Source organism: Chiroxiphia lanceolata, chromosome 27 (genome assembly GCF_009829145.1).
Source record: "Chiroxiphia lanceolata isolate bChiLan1 chromosome 27, bChiLan1.pri, whole genome shotgun sequence".
Taxonomy (NCBI): domain Eukaryota; kingdom Metazoa; phylum Chordata; class Aves; order Passeriformes; family Pipridae; genus Chiroxiphia; species Chiroxiphia lanceolata.
Window position 1 is genome coordinate 953,122 of NC_045663.1, and position 16,090 is coordinate 969,211.

General features: G+C 68.5%; 3 protein-coding genes across 3 annotated transcripts; 2 read left to right on the plus strand and 1 right to left on the minus strand.

The window, feature by feature from the left end:
- Positions 1-588: 588 nt before the first annotated feature.
- Positions 589-2,564, minus strand: GADD45B (growth arrest and DNA damage inducible beta). The gene is made up of 4 exons (XM_032711994.1): positions 2,357-2,564; positions 2,146-2,247; positions 1,472-1,691; positions 589-1,351 (listed from the first exon to the last, which is right to left on the minus strand). The coding sequence occupies exons 1-4, from the start codon at positions 2,392-2,394 to the stop codon at positions 1,238-1,240; spliced, it is 474 nt and encodes a 157-aa protein (XP_032567885.1). The 5' UTR covers positions 2,395-2,564; the 3' UTR covers positions 589-1,237.
- A 2,225-nt stretch (positions 2,565-4,789) lies between these two features.
- On the plus strand, positions 4,790-6,291 carry LOC116799208 (cocaine- and amphetamine-regulated transcript protein-like). Its single transcript, XM_032712138.1, has 3 exons — positions 4,790-5,008; positions 5,769-5,852; positions 5,961-6,291. The coding sequence occupies exons 1-3, from the start codon at positions 4,844-4,846 to the stop codon at positions 6,066-6,068; spliced, it is 357 nt and encodes a 118-aa protein (XP_032568029.1). The 5' UTR covers positions 4,790-4,843; the 3' UTR covers positions 6,069-6,291.
- Positions 6,292-6,820: 529 nt separating this feature from the next.
- MAP1S (microtubule associated protein 1S) lies at positions 6,821-15,127 on the plus strand. Its single transcript, XM_032711788.1, has 7 exons — positions 6,821-6,998; positions 8,275-8,376; positions 8,981-9,063; positions 9,165-9,305; positions 9,737-12,941; positions 13,055-13,272; positions 13,493-15,127. Exons 1-7 carry the CDS (start codon positions 6,836-6,838, stop codon positions 13,646-13,648), a joined length of 4,068 nt encoding a protein of 1,355 aa, XP_032567679.1. The 5' UTR covers positions 6,821-6,835; the 3' UTR covers positions 13,649-15,127.
- Positions 15,128-16,090: the final 963 nt, after the last annotated feature.

Sequence of the window (16,090 nt, forward strand, 5' to 3'; positions counted from 1 at the left end):
CAGTTTCCCCCCAGCCTTTGGTTTCTCAGCCCCCCCTCCCTGTCCCCAAATCCAGCCCCCAGGGGGACGCTGAGGGAGAACCCAGGTGCCCCTGTCCAGAGGTGGGAGGGAATTCCCAAGGCTCGGCAGGGGGAAGGGATGGGGGCGTGGGGGGGTTTCCCAGGCTCTCCTCCCCCCGTGGGTGGCTGGTCCCGGTTCCTGCAGCCTCGGGGGGGCCGTGGTTTCTGTGGGGGTGGGGGGGAAGCCCCATCCCATAACCCCGGGCCAGCCCCCACCCACGGCAGGGGGGGCCGTGCCTCAGTTTCCCACGGAGCTTTGGGCAACCCGGGGGTGTTTTTCTTGGAAAGACCCTTTTCCAGAGAAGGGCGGGGTGGGAATTTCTCCTTCCCCAGCAGCCAGTGCAGGGAGGCCACACGCGGGTGGGAACCCCCAGCCCTGCACTAAAGGACCCCCCCCAGGCCCCCCACAGCGTGCAGAGCCCCGGGGGGGACGTGGGGGCTGGAGCCCACCCCAAAACCCACCCAGGAGCGGCCCATCCCACTCCCCGTGGGAACAGCTCCAGGAGAGCAGAGGAAGAGCAAACACCGGTGAGTTCAGATATTTTATTGCAAATAAATTTAAGTTCCTCGCTCAGTATAAGAATAAACTCTGGAAAAGGTTCAGCTCAAGGGTCTCCAAGTGCAAAAGCAGCACCCCCCGGGGAGGGGGTGCAGGTCCATCTTGTGCAGACGTCGGTAATTCCTTGGAAAAAAAAAGCAAGTTTTTGCAACAAAAAAACTCCACCCCTCTGCAAGTCCTCGCCTCCATCGGGTCCCAGCTGCCAAAAATCCTGACAGTCTCCAGCTCTGGGGTCACCCCCCCCGGGCTCTGGGGGTCCCCAGCTCCGGCCCCTGGGCCAGCACAACTCCTCGGCCAGCAGCTCTGGCCACTGTCCCTCTGGGCTCCAGCCAGTGTCCCTCCAGGCCCTGGCCAGTGTCCATCCAGGCTCGGCACGGCTCCCCCTCCATTCCCACCGCTGCGGCCGTGCTCTCCTTCCTCCTCCCCTTCCTCCTCCTCCTCCTTCTGCTCTCCGGTCAAAAAGAAAAATAAAATCGGTGGGTTCTCGGGTTTGTGGGTTGGAACTGGCTCTGTTTTCTCCTTCTTTTTTATCCTGCTGGTTTATGTCGGCTTTTTTTTTTTTTAAGGGTTTTTTTTTTTCAATCCTTCAGGTCCAGGCCGGGAAGGGGCCGGGAAGGGCTCAGCGCTCCTGCAGACACACGAAGGGCACCCACTGGTTCCTGTCGCGGCTCTCGGCGCAGTAACTCGCCACCTCCGCCAGCCCCTGGCCCTTCCAGGCGTCCGTGTGCGGGTTCTGGGGGAAGCAAGGAGCACGAGGTTAGTGCCACCAGCGCCCCGACACGTGGCCCCGGAGCCCCGTCACCCTCCCCGGCCCCTGGCGCGGTCACGGGCGCATCACGATGCCCTCGCTCACCGTGACCAGGAGGCAGTGCAGGTCCCGCGGCTCGGCCCCCGGCTCGGGCTCGCCCCCGCCCAGGATGGCGGCGAGGCGCTGCATCCCGGACACGCGCAGGATGTGGATGTCGTTGTCGCAGCAGAACGCCTGGATGAGGGTGAAGTGGATCTGCAGGGCGATGTCGCCTTCGTCCTCCTCGTCGGTGGCCAGAACGCACAGCACGACGCTGTCGGGGTCCCTGTGCGGGGCACGGGGGGGGGGGGTCAGGACGGCTGTGGATGGTGCGACCCCTCACCCCCGGCGCTGTCACCCCCTCCCCCGTGTCACCGGGGTCACCATACTGTGCGCAACCCCCCAGTTTGAGAACTGTCACCCCCCTGTGCCACCGGGGTCATCTCACTGCATCTAACCCCCCTCGGAACTGTCGCCCCCCATGTCGTCGGGGGTCTCCCGTGTGTAACTCCCTCCCGGAGCTGTCACCCTCCCGTGTCACCTCCCTGTCGCACTAAGCTGTGGGGGACAGACCCCCCAAAATGCAGCCCGGAGTCCTGTCTCTACCCCCCACACCCCGTACAACCCCCCGGCAAGAACCAACCCTGCACTGGACAGACCCCCACCATGCGAACCGCGCTGGTGCTGCCCGGACCCCCCCGACAGAGCCCCCCCCGACAGAGCCGTGTCGCGATACTCACACATTCATGAGCTTGGCGGACTCGTAGACCCCGACCGTGAGCCGGTCCTGCCGCTGCGCCGCCACCAGCACCCGCTCCACCGCCTCGCTCACCGCCTGCATCCTGTCGCGGAGGAACGACAGAGCCGGTGAGCGCCGGCGGCGACAACGACAGACCCCCCCCCCCCCGCACACACACCCCCCAAAGACCCCCCGAGCTTCCCGCGACTTACTTGCTGCTATCGCAAGGCACCAGCTCCTCCAGGGTCATGGTGCAATTGTAATCCCAAGCGAGAGAAGGCAAATTCCAAGAGCAATAATCCCAAGAGCGGCTCTCGCGGAGGTATCGGTGAGGTATCGGTGAGGTATCGAGGAGATATCGCGGCTCTGTCGCGATCCCGGCTCCCGCTCGGCTCCGGCCGCTCCCTCAGCGCGATCGCTCTGAGGCTCCGGTTCGCCCGGACCGGCCCTTTATAGGCTCCCGCCGGGGGCGGGGCCGCGCGCGGCGCCCCCGCGGCGGCCATTGGCTGGCGCGGCGCGAGGCCGCCCGCGGACCCGGCGCTGATTGGGTGCCGCCGGTGGGTCCCACGTGGGGACGAGGCGCGGAGGGGGGGTCGCGGGAGGAAACTGAAACTGCCCCCCCAAAAAAAAACCGGGAACGGGGGGAAAAGGGGGGGAAAGGGGGGGGATCGGCCCCGGGGGTCCGTCCGGGGGTCGGGGTCCGCCTCCGGGGATCGGTCACTGCGCCGGGGTTGGGCTCGTTGAGCGGGGGCTGCACCGGGGGGTCGCACCCGTGCAGCGGGGGGGGGGGATCTGCGAGGACGGGATCGGGATCGGGATCGGGATCGGGATGGGTCCGTGGGTCGGGGGCTGCACGGGGGGGTCTGTGCGTCGACCGGGAGCTGCAGCGGGGGGTCCGGTTCGTTGACCAGGGGCTGCACCGGAGGGTCGCGTCCGTGGGAGCAGGGGCTGCACCGGGGCTCTGTGCGTGGGTCGGGGGTCGCTCCGTGCACCGGGAGCTACACTGGCGGTGGGTCCGTGCACCGGGGGGTCGGTCCGTGCACCGGGGGGTCGGTCCGTGCACCGGGGGGGTCGGTCCATGCACCGGGGGGTCGGTCCGTGCACCGGAGGCTGCACCGGGGGTCTGTCGCTTGAGCGGGGGCTGCAGCGGGGGGGCGGCAGTTCGCGCACCGGGGCGCGGGGGCGGCTCTGTCCGTGCACCGGGACCTGCGGCGGGGGCAGGGGGAGGTCGGTGCACTCAGAACCGGGGGAAACGGGGACACGCGGGGACCTCCGGGCTGCGGGGCGGGCGGCGGCCGCCACCTGCCGGGGACACGCGGGGACGCGCTCCCGGGGACGCGCTCCCTGCTGCCCGCGCACCCGCCGCCTCCCAGGCGCATCCCGGGGTTTCGCACACCGGGTTGCCCCGTCCGGGCCCCCGGGTCCGGACCGGTGCGTGTCCCCCGGGGTCGCGGGGAGCGCCCACGCTGTGCCCTCAGTTTTCCTCCCGCGTGGCACGTGTTCCCACGCTGCCACCCGCCCGCGGCGCTGCTGGCGCCTTGTGCGCGTCCCCACCGCGCCCTGTCCCCCCTCCCCGCCCCCACTGAGCCCCCGAGTCCGAGCACGGCCGCAACTCATCACACGGGTGGCGGCGCTCCCGCCTCTCGGACCTCCGCCCCAGCAGGGGGCGCTCGCTGCCCTCTGCCTCAAAGCCCCATGGGAAATGTAGTCACAGCGCGTCCTTGGGACGGGGACTACATTACCCAGAACGCTCCGCGCGCGTGGTAGGCGGGGTTTCGGGGCCACTGGCGGCCCCGGGCGGGGGTCGCCGGGGCTGAGCTGGACCGGGGCTACCAAACCAGGACTGGGCTGGTCTGAGGGCGACCGCACCGGGACTGGGGACCACTAAACCGGACCGAGCCGGGGCTGGGGGGTCTGGACTTGCCCAAATCGAAGGGACCGCACGTGGCTTCCCCCGGACCCTCCGAGGGAGGGGTCCCACGGCAGGGACCCCCAGGCCCCCAGCGAGGAGGAGCAGGGGGAGGAGGATGCTTGGCTGTGATGTGGGGCTGTGATGTCCCCTGGCCTGGGACAGGACCTGGGGGGGCTGCGGGACAGCGGGGACCCCGCAGGAATGCAGAGGGACCGGGGAACCCTCGGGGGGGACCGGAGGGAGGGTCTGTGAGACACGAAGGGACCCCACGGTGATGCTGCGGGACTGAGGGACCCCCGGGGGGCGCGTGGGGGAGGGCGTGGGACACGAAGGGATGCGGTGGCACTGGGGGACTCCCCTGTGGATACTGGGGCAACAAGGCTTCAGTCCCCCCGCGTCCCTCTGTCTGTCCCCCCCCGTCTGTCCCCGGCTTTGCAATAAATCTGTTTGTGAGACCCACCTGCCCCCCGTCTGCGCCGTGTCCGGGGGGACGCGCCGGGATGATCCAGCCGGGACGAGCCCCGTGTTTGCTCAGGGAATTGGCGGCGGCTTCTGCCCGGCTGCGGGGCGGGGGGGTCGCCCTGGGGGTCCCTCCCTGGCCGCGGTGCTGACGTCCATCCCGCCGGCTCCTGGGTCCCAAGGGATGCGTCTCCCGGGGATGTGTCCCCCCGTCCAGCCTGGTGACGGTGACAGGGCTGGGGGGACACACGGCTCTGCGTCAGCGGGTGTTTGCCCACGCCGGGGGCTGGCGGGGGCTGGGGGATATAAAGCTGAGCCCGACACTTCCATGAGAATCCAGGGAGGCTCCAGCACCGGGAACATGGGACACCCTTGGCTCTGCCTGCTCTGCCTGCTGGGCTCTGGCCTCATCCTGCTGGGCACCCCCGAGCCAGTGCCAGGGGTCCTTCCCCCCCTGAGCCTGCCCGGGCAGAGCCGGGAGGAGACAGAGCTGGTAAAGGGGCTGGGGCAGTGGGGGGAGCGGGGAAGGGGGTCCCCAGCACCCCCCGTGAGGCTCTGGGGCACCTCAGGGTGCTCCTGCTCCCACCGCCCCGGTTTGGGGGCCGGTTCTGGCTGTGCCGGGGTATTCTTGGGAAATTCGGGAGGGGGAAACTGAGATCCTACCACTGTTTTTGTGCCGCTGCTGTCGGGCACTCGGGGGGCTCCTCGCAGGAGCAGCACCGGGGACATCCCGCAGCACGTGGGAATTGCTGGGTTGAGGAATTTTACCCGGTGTTCCCTTCCCTGCCCTGTCCTGACGGGCTGCTCTGGCTCGGGCGTGGGGACGGGAGATGCTGTGTCAGGTGGGGGGTGTCGGGGTGGGGTTGTGGGGGGCGGGATGCACCCTAAGCACTGCCCTGAGCCCCCTGATCCTGCCCCAGCCCTAATTCCTGACCCAGATACAGCCAGGCACGGGGGGGAGATGGGGATGATCCTCGGTGGATGGGACAGAATCCTGGGGGACTTGGCTTGACAAGAACCCCTGGACATTCCCGGGGACTCAGGGGGATGCAGATCCAGACACCACGGGTGTCTTGGGAGCCTTGGGGTGAGAAGAATCCAGAGCCCATGGACATTCCCGGGGACTCAGGGTGACAAGGATTTAGAGGGCCCAGGGGGATGCAGATCCAGAGCCCCTGGGGGACTCGGGGTGACCCGGCCCGGAACCCCGGGATGTCCCGGGAGCTCGCGGTGTCCCGGTGTGTGTCCGGCAGGTGGAGGTGCTGCAGGAGGTGCTGGAGAAGCTCGGGACCAAGGATCCGCCGGCGCTGGAGAAGAGGCTGAGCTGGGTGCCCTCGGTACGGCGGGGCTGGGGGGCAGTGGGTGCTCACCTTGGGCGCTCGGGGGGGACCCCCAAACCCCCCGAACTCCCTCCGGGTGCCGGGGCTGACGGTGCGGTCCCGCAGTGCGAGCCCGGGGAGCCGTGCGCGGTGCGGCGCGGGGCGCGCATCGGGAAGCTCTGCAGCTGCCCCCGCGGCACCTCCTGCAACCTCTTCATCCTCAAGTGCTCCTGAGGGATCGGGGACACCGGGGGACACCAGCTGCCACCCGCCTGTGCCCCGGGCAGGGGAGAGGGAGCCGCGGGCCCCCAGTCCCCTCCCCGCACCGGGATGGACCTGCACGGCACCCTCCGGTGCCTGGGCTGTGGGGCTGGGGTGGGACACATTAAATGATTGAATTCACCCTGCTGACTGCTTTTTGCGGGGATTTTGGGGTGCCAGCCCCCCTCTGCCGCCGGGCGGGGTTCTGAGCGGGGATGGGAAGGGTGGGTCACATCCTGCTGCGGGTCCACGTGGGGCACCCACCTGAGGCTGGGGCAGGACTGGGGGACGGGGGGACAGCGGGGGATGGTGGGAAGGGTGGGTCACATCCTGCTGCGGGTCCACCCGCGGCTGGGGTGGGATGCGGGGCAGGGGAGCGGGAGTGGGAACGGTGCCAGAGCGAGGAAGGAGGCCTGAGGGTTGGGTCTGGGAGGGCTCCTATTACAGTAGCGATGATCCCCGACCCTCCGGAGGCGGAGGGATGGAGCATCCGAGGGCAGGAGGACGCGGGGACTCACCCGGCCCATCGCACACCGCGCGGGGCCCGTCCCTCCGCCCCACCCCGCCATTGCCCCTTTAAGACCCCGCCCCGCGCCCACCTCCGCCCCTCCCACCCGCTCCCCTTCATCCGGCGACCATTGGCTGGCGGTGACATCAGTGGGCGGGGCGGGGCGGCGGTGACGCAGGGGGCGCGGCCGTTAAGGGGGCGTGGCCGTTAAGCGGGCGGGGGGCGCCCGAAGATGGCGGCGGCTCCGGTGCCCGCGGCCCCTCCGGCCCCCGCTCCCCCCACCGCTCCCGCAGCATCCCCGGGGCCGCGCGGCCGCTTCTCCCTGCTCGCCATCGTGGGCGGCGGCTGCCACCGGCCCGGCCTCAGGGCCGCCGCGCTGCAGCAGCTGGAGCGAGGTGAGACCGCGCGATGATGCTCCGGCCGCGGAGGGTCCCTCCTCCCTCCTCCCTCCTCCCTCCTCCGCAGGGGCCTCCCGGGGTTGACTCCCCCACCCCGGGCAGCCCCCTCCTGCCCCAGGCCCCCCGGGACCTGCCCCTCCCTAAAATCCCAGGATCTGCCCCTTTCCTGCCCCAGGTCCCCCGGGATCTGGCCCCCTGAAGTCCCAGGATGCGCTCCCCTAAAATCCCGGGGTCTGCCACCTTTCCTGCCCCCAGACCCCCAGGATCTGCCCCTCTGTTTTCAAGAATCTGCCCCTTTTTCTGCCCCTCAGCTCCAGGATCTGCCCCCCCCCCCCCCCCCAGGCCCCCGGGATCTGCCCCCCTAAACTCCCACGGTCTGCCCCCTCAAATCCGCAGAATTTGAGTCTCCAAGCTTTGCTTCCTCCCCAGCTCCAGACCCCCCAGGATTTGCTTGCCCTGGATGCCCAGGACCTGCTCCCCTACATTTCCAGTATCTGCCCCTTTTCCTGCCCCGAGCCCCCAGGGATTCACCCCACGAGCCGCGGGGACCCCCTCCAGCCCCCACGTCCCACTCCTGCCCCCCCCTGAGCTGGGGGTGGTGGTGGTGGTGTCTCAGGCCGTGACACTGAACACCCCACATTGGAGCAGATCCCCAAAATCCCGGCGGGGGGGGTGTTCACATTGCCGGGACTGACCCATTGCCCCCCCATGGCAGGACCGTCCCCCTGCGAGGGCAGCCCTGAACCTCCCCAAACCCCAACGGTTGTGCAACCCCCCGGTTACGCCATCGCCCCCAGTTCGGTGGCCGTTACTGGGAGCGGTTTGGGGGGGGGCTGCCAGACCCCCAAACCCCCGTGGGGAGCCCTGAGAGGGGGTGTTTTGGGGCTGCCCCTCGGTGTTCTAAGAGCGCCTGTCCCGGTGCCGGCAGGTCGAGCCCGGCGTGTGCCGAATCCTCCGGCGCCGTTAATTCCTTAATTACCCCCTTTGAAGAGGTGCTGGCAGAGGTGCTCCGTGCCCCGGGGGGTTGGGATTTGGCGCTGGCACAGCCGGTGCTGCCGTGAGTCACCGCACAGGGCGCTCACCTGCCGGGCAGGTGTCGGGGTGTCGGGGTCCGGGTGGGTTTGGGGACCCCCAAAACCAACTCAGGGTGAGGTGAGAGGGGCAGTATCGGGGGGGGGGTTGGATGTTGTGGGGACAGTCCCCACTGGCACCGTGTGGGTGCTGGTGGGTGCTGAGCCCCCCACCCCGAATTTTTGGCCCCTGTTTTCCGCAGGGATCCGCTCATGGGACATCGACCTCACCTCCTGCAACCTGGACGAGCAGCTGAAGCTCTTCGTGTCCCGGCACTCGGCCACGTTCTCCAGCATCGTGAGAGGTGAAACGGGGGGGGAGAAAGGGGGGAAAACCCCCCCAGGAGCTGGAGGGATCCCCTTGCTTCTGTGGGACCCCCCCGCTTTCTGTGGGAACAGCCTTGGCTTTGTGCTCACCCCCCCCATCCAAACCCCGTGATCCCCCCACGTGAGGAACCGCTTCCTTCTCCCAGCCCGGGGCGGGATGTGATTTTTCCATGGGAGAAGGGAATGGAGAAGATGGAGCTGGGGCTGCTCTGGTGCCTTTTTCCCACCCCTCCATGTCCCACCCCCGGCAGTGTCAGTTTGGTCTCCAGTGGGTGGTTCCCTGCTTAGGAAGGGAGTTCAACCCCAGACTGCCCCCAGGAGCACCCAGGAGCACTGTGTTGTCTGGGGGGGCAGAAGGGGCTCCCCCAGCCCGCCCCCCCTGCCTTTCCTCCCCTCCCAGTGGCAGGAAGGACACGGGAAACGTGTCCTTTGGCCCCCGCGGTGTCCGGAGCGGGATCACGGCTATCCCTCTTCCTCCGGAAAACCGGGCAGGCTCCGGCCTTGCCACCCCCGCCACGAGGCCCAGGTGGGGGTGCAGCCCGATTTTTGGGGAGGGTGGGGGTCAGCCCTTGCTCCCGGCAGGTCAGAGGACCCTCCACCACCGCGGGGATGTTCTGGAGACCCTGGTGCTGCTCAACCCCTCCGACAAGTCGCTGTGCGACGAGGTGAGCTGGGAACGGCGGCCCTGGGGTGGATCCAAGTGCCGTCCCCGCGTCCCCTCTGTCCTCACGTCCCCCCCCCGTCCTCACGTCCCCTCCGTCCCCAGCTGCGGAACCTCATCACGGACGCGTCGCAGCACAAGCTGCTCGTGTTCGCGGGGCCCTGCGTGGAGGACACGGGGGAGCTGATGCTGCAGACCGGCTGCTTCTCCCTCCGGGATTTCATCCAGATCTTCACGGATAAGGAGGTGTGGTGCTCTGGGGGGGGGAGCCTCGGGAAGGAGCCGCCTGTCCCCCCCCCTCCTCCCTGCTCCCCCCTCCCCGGGGGGGGCTGCGGGCGGGCGCTGCCAGAGCCGCTGTCTGTGCTGTCTGCGCACGTCGCCGGCGTCTGGGCGGGATTCGGGCACGGCAGCGGGAGGAGGATGGATCAGCCGCTGCTCCAAAGGGCTGCTGGAGTGTCCCCCCCTCACTGCCACGCTGGGGGGGGGCACATCCCAGCCTCGAGCCGCAGCAGGGCTGGGAGGGAACCAGGGAAGGGCCCCCCCTTTTGTGGGCAACGGGAATGTGGGATCCCCAGGGAAGGGGGGTGAGGAAGGGCCCCCCCTCCCCGTGGCTGTCACATCGCTGTCCCTGGTGCCACCTCCCCCCTGAAGCCCCGGCTGTCCCCGTCCCCTCGCAGGTGGGGGAGATCCTGAGCTCCGCGGACCCCTCGGCCAAGGCCAGGCTGACCATCAGCTGCCCCGATTTTGGGGAGTGGAGAGACTCGGGCCTGGAGCATCACAACCTCCAGGACTTCATCGAGCTGCGCTACAACCCGGGCTGCGTCCTGCCGGAGATGGAGGGGCTGGAGGAGTTCATGGAGTACCTGTCGGAGTCGCTGGAGCCCCAGTCCCCCTTCGACCTCCTGGAGCCCCCCACCATGGTGGGATTCCTGAAGCTCTCCAAGCCCTGCTGCTATATCTTCCCGGGCGGGAGAGGGGACTCTGCTTTCTTTGCCGTCAACGGCTTCAACGTCTTGGTCAACGGGGGCTCCAACCCCAAATCCTCCTTCTGGAAGCTGGTCCGGCACCTGGACCGCATCGACTCCATCCTGGTGACGCACGCGGGCACGGACAGCCTGCCTGGCATCAACAGCCTGCTCCAGAGGAAGCTGGCCGAGCTGGAGGAGGACCCATCCCAGTCCCAGAGCTCCCAGGGCAACGGGGACTGGGCCAAGAACCTCATCTCCCCGGAGCTGGGCGTCGTCTTCCTCAACGCCTCCGAGAAGCTGAAGGACATCGAGGGCAACTCCCGGGTGCTGAAGAGCTGCGACGAGGCCGCCCTGACCCTGCACTACCTGGAGAAGTTGGGCATCCGCCCCAACCTGCTGGCCCGGGACAGCGGCCCCCGCGCCGAGCCCACCGTGCTCTTCCAGAAGATGGGAGTGGGCCGGCTGGACATGTACGTGCTGAACCCCGTGAAGGGCACCAAGGAGCTGGAGTTCCTCCTGCAGCAGTGGGCGGGGAACGGGTACCCCAAGGAGCAGGACCTGCCCCTGCAGTGCCTGACCTCCGTGTGCGTCCTGCTCGTCTGGCACCCCGTGAGCCGCTACGAGAAGATCATCCGGGTGCTCTTCCCCGGCTGCACCCCCCAGGCCCGCATCCTGGAGGGGCTGGAGAAGGTGAAGCACCTGGAGTTCCTCAAGCACCCCGTGGTCACCAAGAACGATCTGAAGGGGGTGTCGGCGTCCCCACCGGAGAAGCCGCTGAAGCAGAGGAGGGCGGAGAGCAAGGAGAGCCTGAAGTCGGGCTCCAAGCTCAGCCTGGTGGAGGCCGGGGCACCGGCGCCCAAGGAGAAGACTCCGAAGGTGGAGAAGAAGGAGGTGAAGGCTGGGGCCAAGGAGAAGCCAAAATCCATGGGGGAGACGGCCAGAACGGGGTTGGAAGAGGAGAAAGCCAAGGATGCTCGAGCCAAGGCAGACTCCGCGATGGAGAAGGCGAAGGGAGACGTGAAGGTGAAGCTGAACAAGGAGAAATCGGCTCCCAAGAAGGAGCCAGTTGCCAAGAAAGAGGAGAAGAAGCTGCCAAAGAAGGACGAGGGGGCCGAGGGGAAAGGGGAGGCCAAGAAGGAGGTGAAGGTGGTGAAGAAGGAGGCGAAGGCCGAGACGCTGCGGAAGGACACGAAGGAGAGCAAGGCAGAGGCCAAGGCTCCGGCCAAGATTCCAGCACGGAAAACGCCGGTCCCGGAGACCCGCAAACCCCTGGCCAAGGCTGGCAGCATCAAGAAGCCGCCCCTCAAGAAGGAGCTGGAGAAACCCAAGGCTAAAACCCCACGGGAGGCGGGTACCAGGAAGGATCCAGGGACGTCGGATGGCTCCAAGTCCTCCTCCCCTGAGGACATGCTGCCGGAGGCCGAGCGGGAGCCAGGATCCGGCGGGAGGAGGAGGAAGGAGGAATCCACGGACGAGGGCATCGCCACGGCCGAGAGCGAGCTGGAGCCTTTATCCCTGGAGAACGGGGGGGCCAGGCGGCCGGGGGACTCCTCCTGCCTGGAGAACGGCCTGGAGGACCCCGACAGCCTCCAGCGCCTCCGCTACCTGGAGAGCAGCCCCCTGAGGGCCGTGTGCCCCCCCTCGCCCATGGCCAAGACCCCCAAGAGCGACCGCAGCGTCAACTTCGACCTGACGCCCACCGGGCTGCTCAACCACGGCCCCGAGGGCGCCGAGGACCCCTGCGGCAGCTCCGAGGAGAAGACCCTGGAGATGATGTCCCCGGCCAGCTCGGGGCCGGCCAGCGCCGGGCACACGCCCTTCCACCAGTCCCCGGTGGACGACGGCGCGGAGGAGCCGGGCACCGGCACCGCCCGGCAGCCGAACGCGTGGCCGGCGGGAGGGGGCAAGGCCGGGCAGGACGGCTCCGGGCAGGAGAAGCAGGCGGGGTGTCTGTCCCTCAGCCCCTTCAAGGATGAAGTCCCCGACGTGTCCCCCACCATCACCACGCCCTCGCTGCCGGCCGAGGTGGGCTCCCCGCACTCCACCGAGGTGGACGAGTCGCTCTCGGTCTCCTTCGAGCAGGTGCTGCCGCCGGTCAGCGAGTCCCCCCCGGAGGAGGGCCGGGGCTCCCGGGGCACCGGGGACACGCCGGAGCCAGAGCCTGCCAAAGGGGGGCTGTCGCTGCCGCTGCGGCCCTGCCACCACCCGCCCTGGGCCGACGGGGACGTGGCACCACGGCCCGGCCGCCGCTCCGAATCCCCCCACGACGTGGACCTGTGCCTGGTGTCACCCTGCGAGTTCGAGCACCCCAAGTCCGAGCGGTCGCCCTCGGCCGCCGCCAGCCCCCGGGAGCTGTCGGACAGTGACCCATCACAGGAGCTGGTGCCGCCCCGGGGCCACCCCGGGGAGACCCCCCCCACCTCCGTCAGCGAGTCGCTGCCCACCCTCTCCGACTCCGACGTCCCCCCGGCCACCGAGGACTGTCCCTCCCTCCTGGCCGACGGGCTGGAGTCAGACGAGGACTCGGAGCGGCCGCCCCGCGCCGTGGCCAGAGCCTGCGACCCTCTGCCGGCCCCCCTGAAGGACCCCTGCCCCATCCCCGCCCAGCCCGGGATCTGCATGGTGGACCCCGAGGCGCTGCCCCCCGGCAGGAAGGAGCCCCCCGGCAAAGCGAAGAGGATCCCGTCCCGCGCGGGCTCCGCGCCCGCCACCCCGAAGGCCGAGCCCCCCCGACACCCCTCCTCGGCCCCCAAGGCCAGGGCTCCCGCCAGCTCGGCCCGGGACAGCGGGGACAAGGCCAGGCTGCCCCCCGGGGACAAGAAGGGTCCCTCCCTCGGGGACCCCCGTACCCCTGGGACCACCCGTGGTGCTGGAGCCCGGCCGGGAGCGGGAGCGGGCCGGGCGTCACCCGCAGGTACGGGGCGGGGGACGGGGGGGCTCCCCCTCCGAGGTCCCTGTGGGACACCAGCGGTGGGTTTGGGGGGATCGGGGGCTGCTGCAGACCACCATCCCCTCTCTGCCCCACAGGCACACGGGCCGCAGCCCCCCAGGGCCCCCCCGTCTACGTGGACCTGGCGTACCTGCCCGGCTCCTGGAGCGCCCGCACCGTGGACGAGGAGTTCTTCCGGCGCGTCCGCTCCCTCTGCTACGTGGTCAGCGGGGACGACCACCTGAAGGAGGGGGTCCTGCGGCCCCTCCTCGACGCCCTCCTCAGCGGCAAACACCAGTGGGGCATCGACATCCAGGTGAGCCCCCCCACGGGTACCTGGGGCGGGGGGGATCAGCCCCTTCCTGGTGTTCGGGGGGGTGGCAGGATGGGGTGGGATCAGCCCCTTCCAGCCCTGGGGGGTGGCAGGGTGTGGTGGGTGTCCCTGCAGGTGACATCGGTCCCTGGAATGTTGGGATCGACCCCTTCCCACTGCTGGGGGGGAGGAGGGTGATGAGGTGTCCCCGGTGTCTCCACAGGTGACCTTGATCCCCACCTTCGACTCGCTGGTGATGCACGAGTGGTACCAGGAGACCCACGACCGACAGCAGGAGCTGGGCATCACGGTGCTGGGCAGCAACAGCACCGTGGCCATGCAGGATGAGACCTTCCCTGCCTGCAAGGTGGAGTTCTGAGGGGGTGGAGGGGGGACACAGCGTGGGCTTCACCCCCACCCCCCTCCTCCTCCTCCTCCTCCTCCTCCGGGAGCCCCCCCTCTCCCTCCCTCCGCACTCAGGGCTGTGAAGCCGCTGTGGCTCGGAGGGGAGGGAGAGGGGGCTCCCCAAGGACCTGGGGGGGCTCCCTGGGGTTCCCCAAGCCCACAGCCCCCCCCTGCCACACCCCCCTCACCGCGTGGTCCCCGCATGCCCACGCCAGCCACGCTCTGCACCCGCCACCGGCCCGGGGAGGGGGTGAGGGACCAGCTGGGGAGGGGTCACCCTGCTGTGGGGGGAGGTTGGGGGGCAGGATGTGACCCCCCCCCCATGCAGCAGCGGTGCTGAGCCGTTCCCCGACGGGCAGCTCTATTTAACAGGGTAAATTTTGGTGTTTTGTTGTTTTATCCCCTTCCCTGGACAAGCCACAGCCCCCCCCAAACCCACTGCCCTGTTCCTCGTGGGGGGGGAGTCTCCTGGGGGGGGACAACCTCGGGGGTCCCATCTCTGAGGGGCAGCACAGGGGGCAAGAGCCTTGGGGGGCTGCTCCTGCAGCCTTGTCCCTGGCATTGTGACCCCCCCAAAAGTGATTGTTCCCCTGTCCCCCCCCCCTACCAAAAGCAGATGTGCCACCCCCACCTCACGTGCAGCAGTGGGGGGGCCCATCCTCCCCCTGAGACCTGGCAACTCGCTGCACTGATGGCTCTTCCCTCCCTGCAGCAGAAACGGTGGGGTCTGACCCTGCCCGCCCCCCCCCCCCCCAAGATTTTGGGGGGAGCTGGGAAGGGTGAGGGGGTGAGAGGCAGCCCCCCCATCCGCCTCCACCCCCCTGAGTTGCTGAAAGCTGTTAAAAACCAAACGTCACGTGCAATTTTTAAGGGGTTTTACCAGAGGAGAGCACGGGGGGAGGGGGCTGGGCTGGGAGTGGAGGGGGGGGGGAGGCAGGATGTGACCCCCATACTCCCCTCCTTAGCCCCCCAATCCCCACCTGGGACAAACACTAACCCCTTTTCTAGGAGGCTCCTCGATGGCTCTTTTTGTAATGACTTTTTAAGAAAAAAAAGGAAAAAAAAATAAAGCGAGACAAAAAATAGCGAAAACTGAACAAACCAAACCTTTTTTTTTTTTTTTTTTCGTTTTGGGGGAAAGGGGGAGGGTGGTGTTATTTATCTGTGTCCCCCCCCTGCCCTGGTGCCCGTGGGGGCATTTTACCTTTGATTGTATCGTCCTACGTGTTCGGGGAGGGGGCACTGAATGTCTCACCTTTAGTGCTTTATATACATTTTTTTTCTTGGCTGGAAGGTTTGGAGGTTGGGGGGTGTTGGGGAGGGGGGGGCTGTGACACCCTCCCCCCCCCAGCCCTTGCCCATGGACCCAGCACACTCTCCCCTGTCTTGCACGCCACGATCCCGTTTGGCAAATGTGTGGAAAATGAGCATTAAAGAGAATAATTCCCAGTTATTTTTGTCTCTTGTGTTGGAAGGGGGGAGTCCCGTGGATTTAGGGGGAGGTTAAGGCTGGGTTGGGCTCAGCCCTGGGGTGTGCAGGGGGGTACCCTGGGGTGGGAGAGGGGATCCCGTGGGGCTGGGGAGTGGCACCATGGGGTGGGGGCTGATGGGGTGAAGGGTGGGTTGGGCTCAGTGTGGGAGGGGGGGATCTGGGCTGGGAGAGGAGCTGGAGGGTTTTGGGGGGCCCCGTGGATTTGGGGTGTTTGGGGAGGGGTCCCCTGGTTCTTGGGGGGATGTGAAGGCTGGGCTGGGCTGGATACTGGTGGTTGTGGGGGGGGCTCTGGGATTGCACCCTGTGATGGGAGAGGGGTTGGGGGGCTTGGGGGGGATCCAGGGATCGCCCTGGGGGGGTTGGAGAGGGGCCGGGGGGGGCATGGCTGCTCTGCGGGGCTGGTGCGGCAGAGCCGAGGCTGAGGCTGGATGCGGGGTTGCCATGACAACTGCATCCCCGTCCCCATCCCTGCCATCCCCATCCCCGCCGCCCCCGGCCCGCCGAGGAGGGGGCTGCAGCCGCTGCGCTCGGCCCCCGCAGCGTGGGGGGGTCCGGGGGGGCGTTGGAGCCTCCTCGGTGCTGGGGGGGGGGGTCCCTCGTCCCTGTGCTGAGCCCCCACCCTGCGCGGGCAGCACGAGCCTGGCAGGACCGGGGAACAAAGCGCCCCTCAAACCCTCCACGCCCCCCCAGATCCCCCGTACCCACCCCAGACCTCCCGTTCCCACCCCCAAATTCCTCTTCCAACCCCCCCCTTCCCCAAAATCTCTCCATTCCCAGGCCCGGTGCTCCAGCAGTGGGGTCAGGGGATGTTTCGGGGAGGGGGCTCTGCTGGGGGGTTCACTCCCCTGGCCCCCCTTTGTGCCCCCCAAAGCCGGGGGTGTCCCCAGCGATGTCGCTGTCCCCCCCAGGCCCCTCCGAACCCCC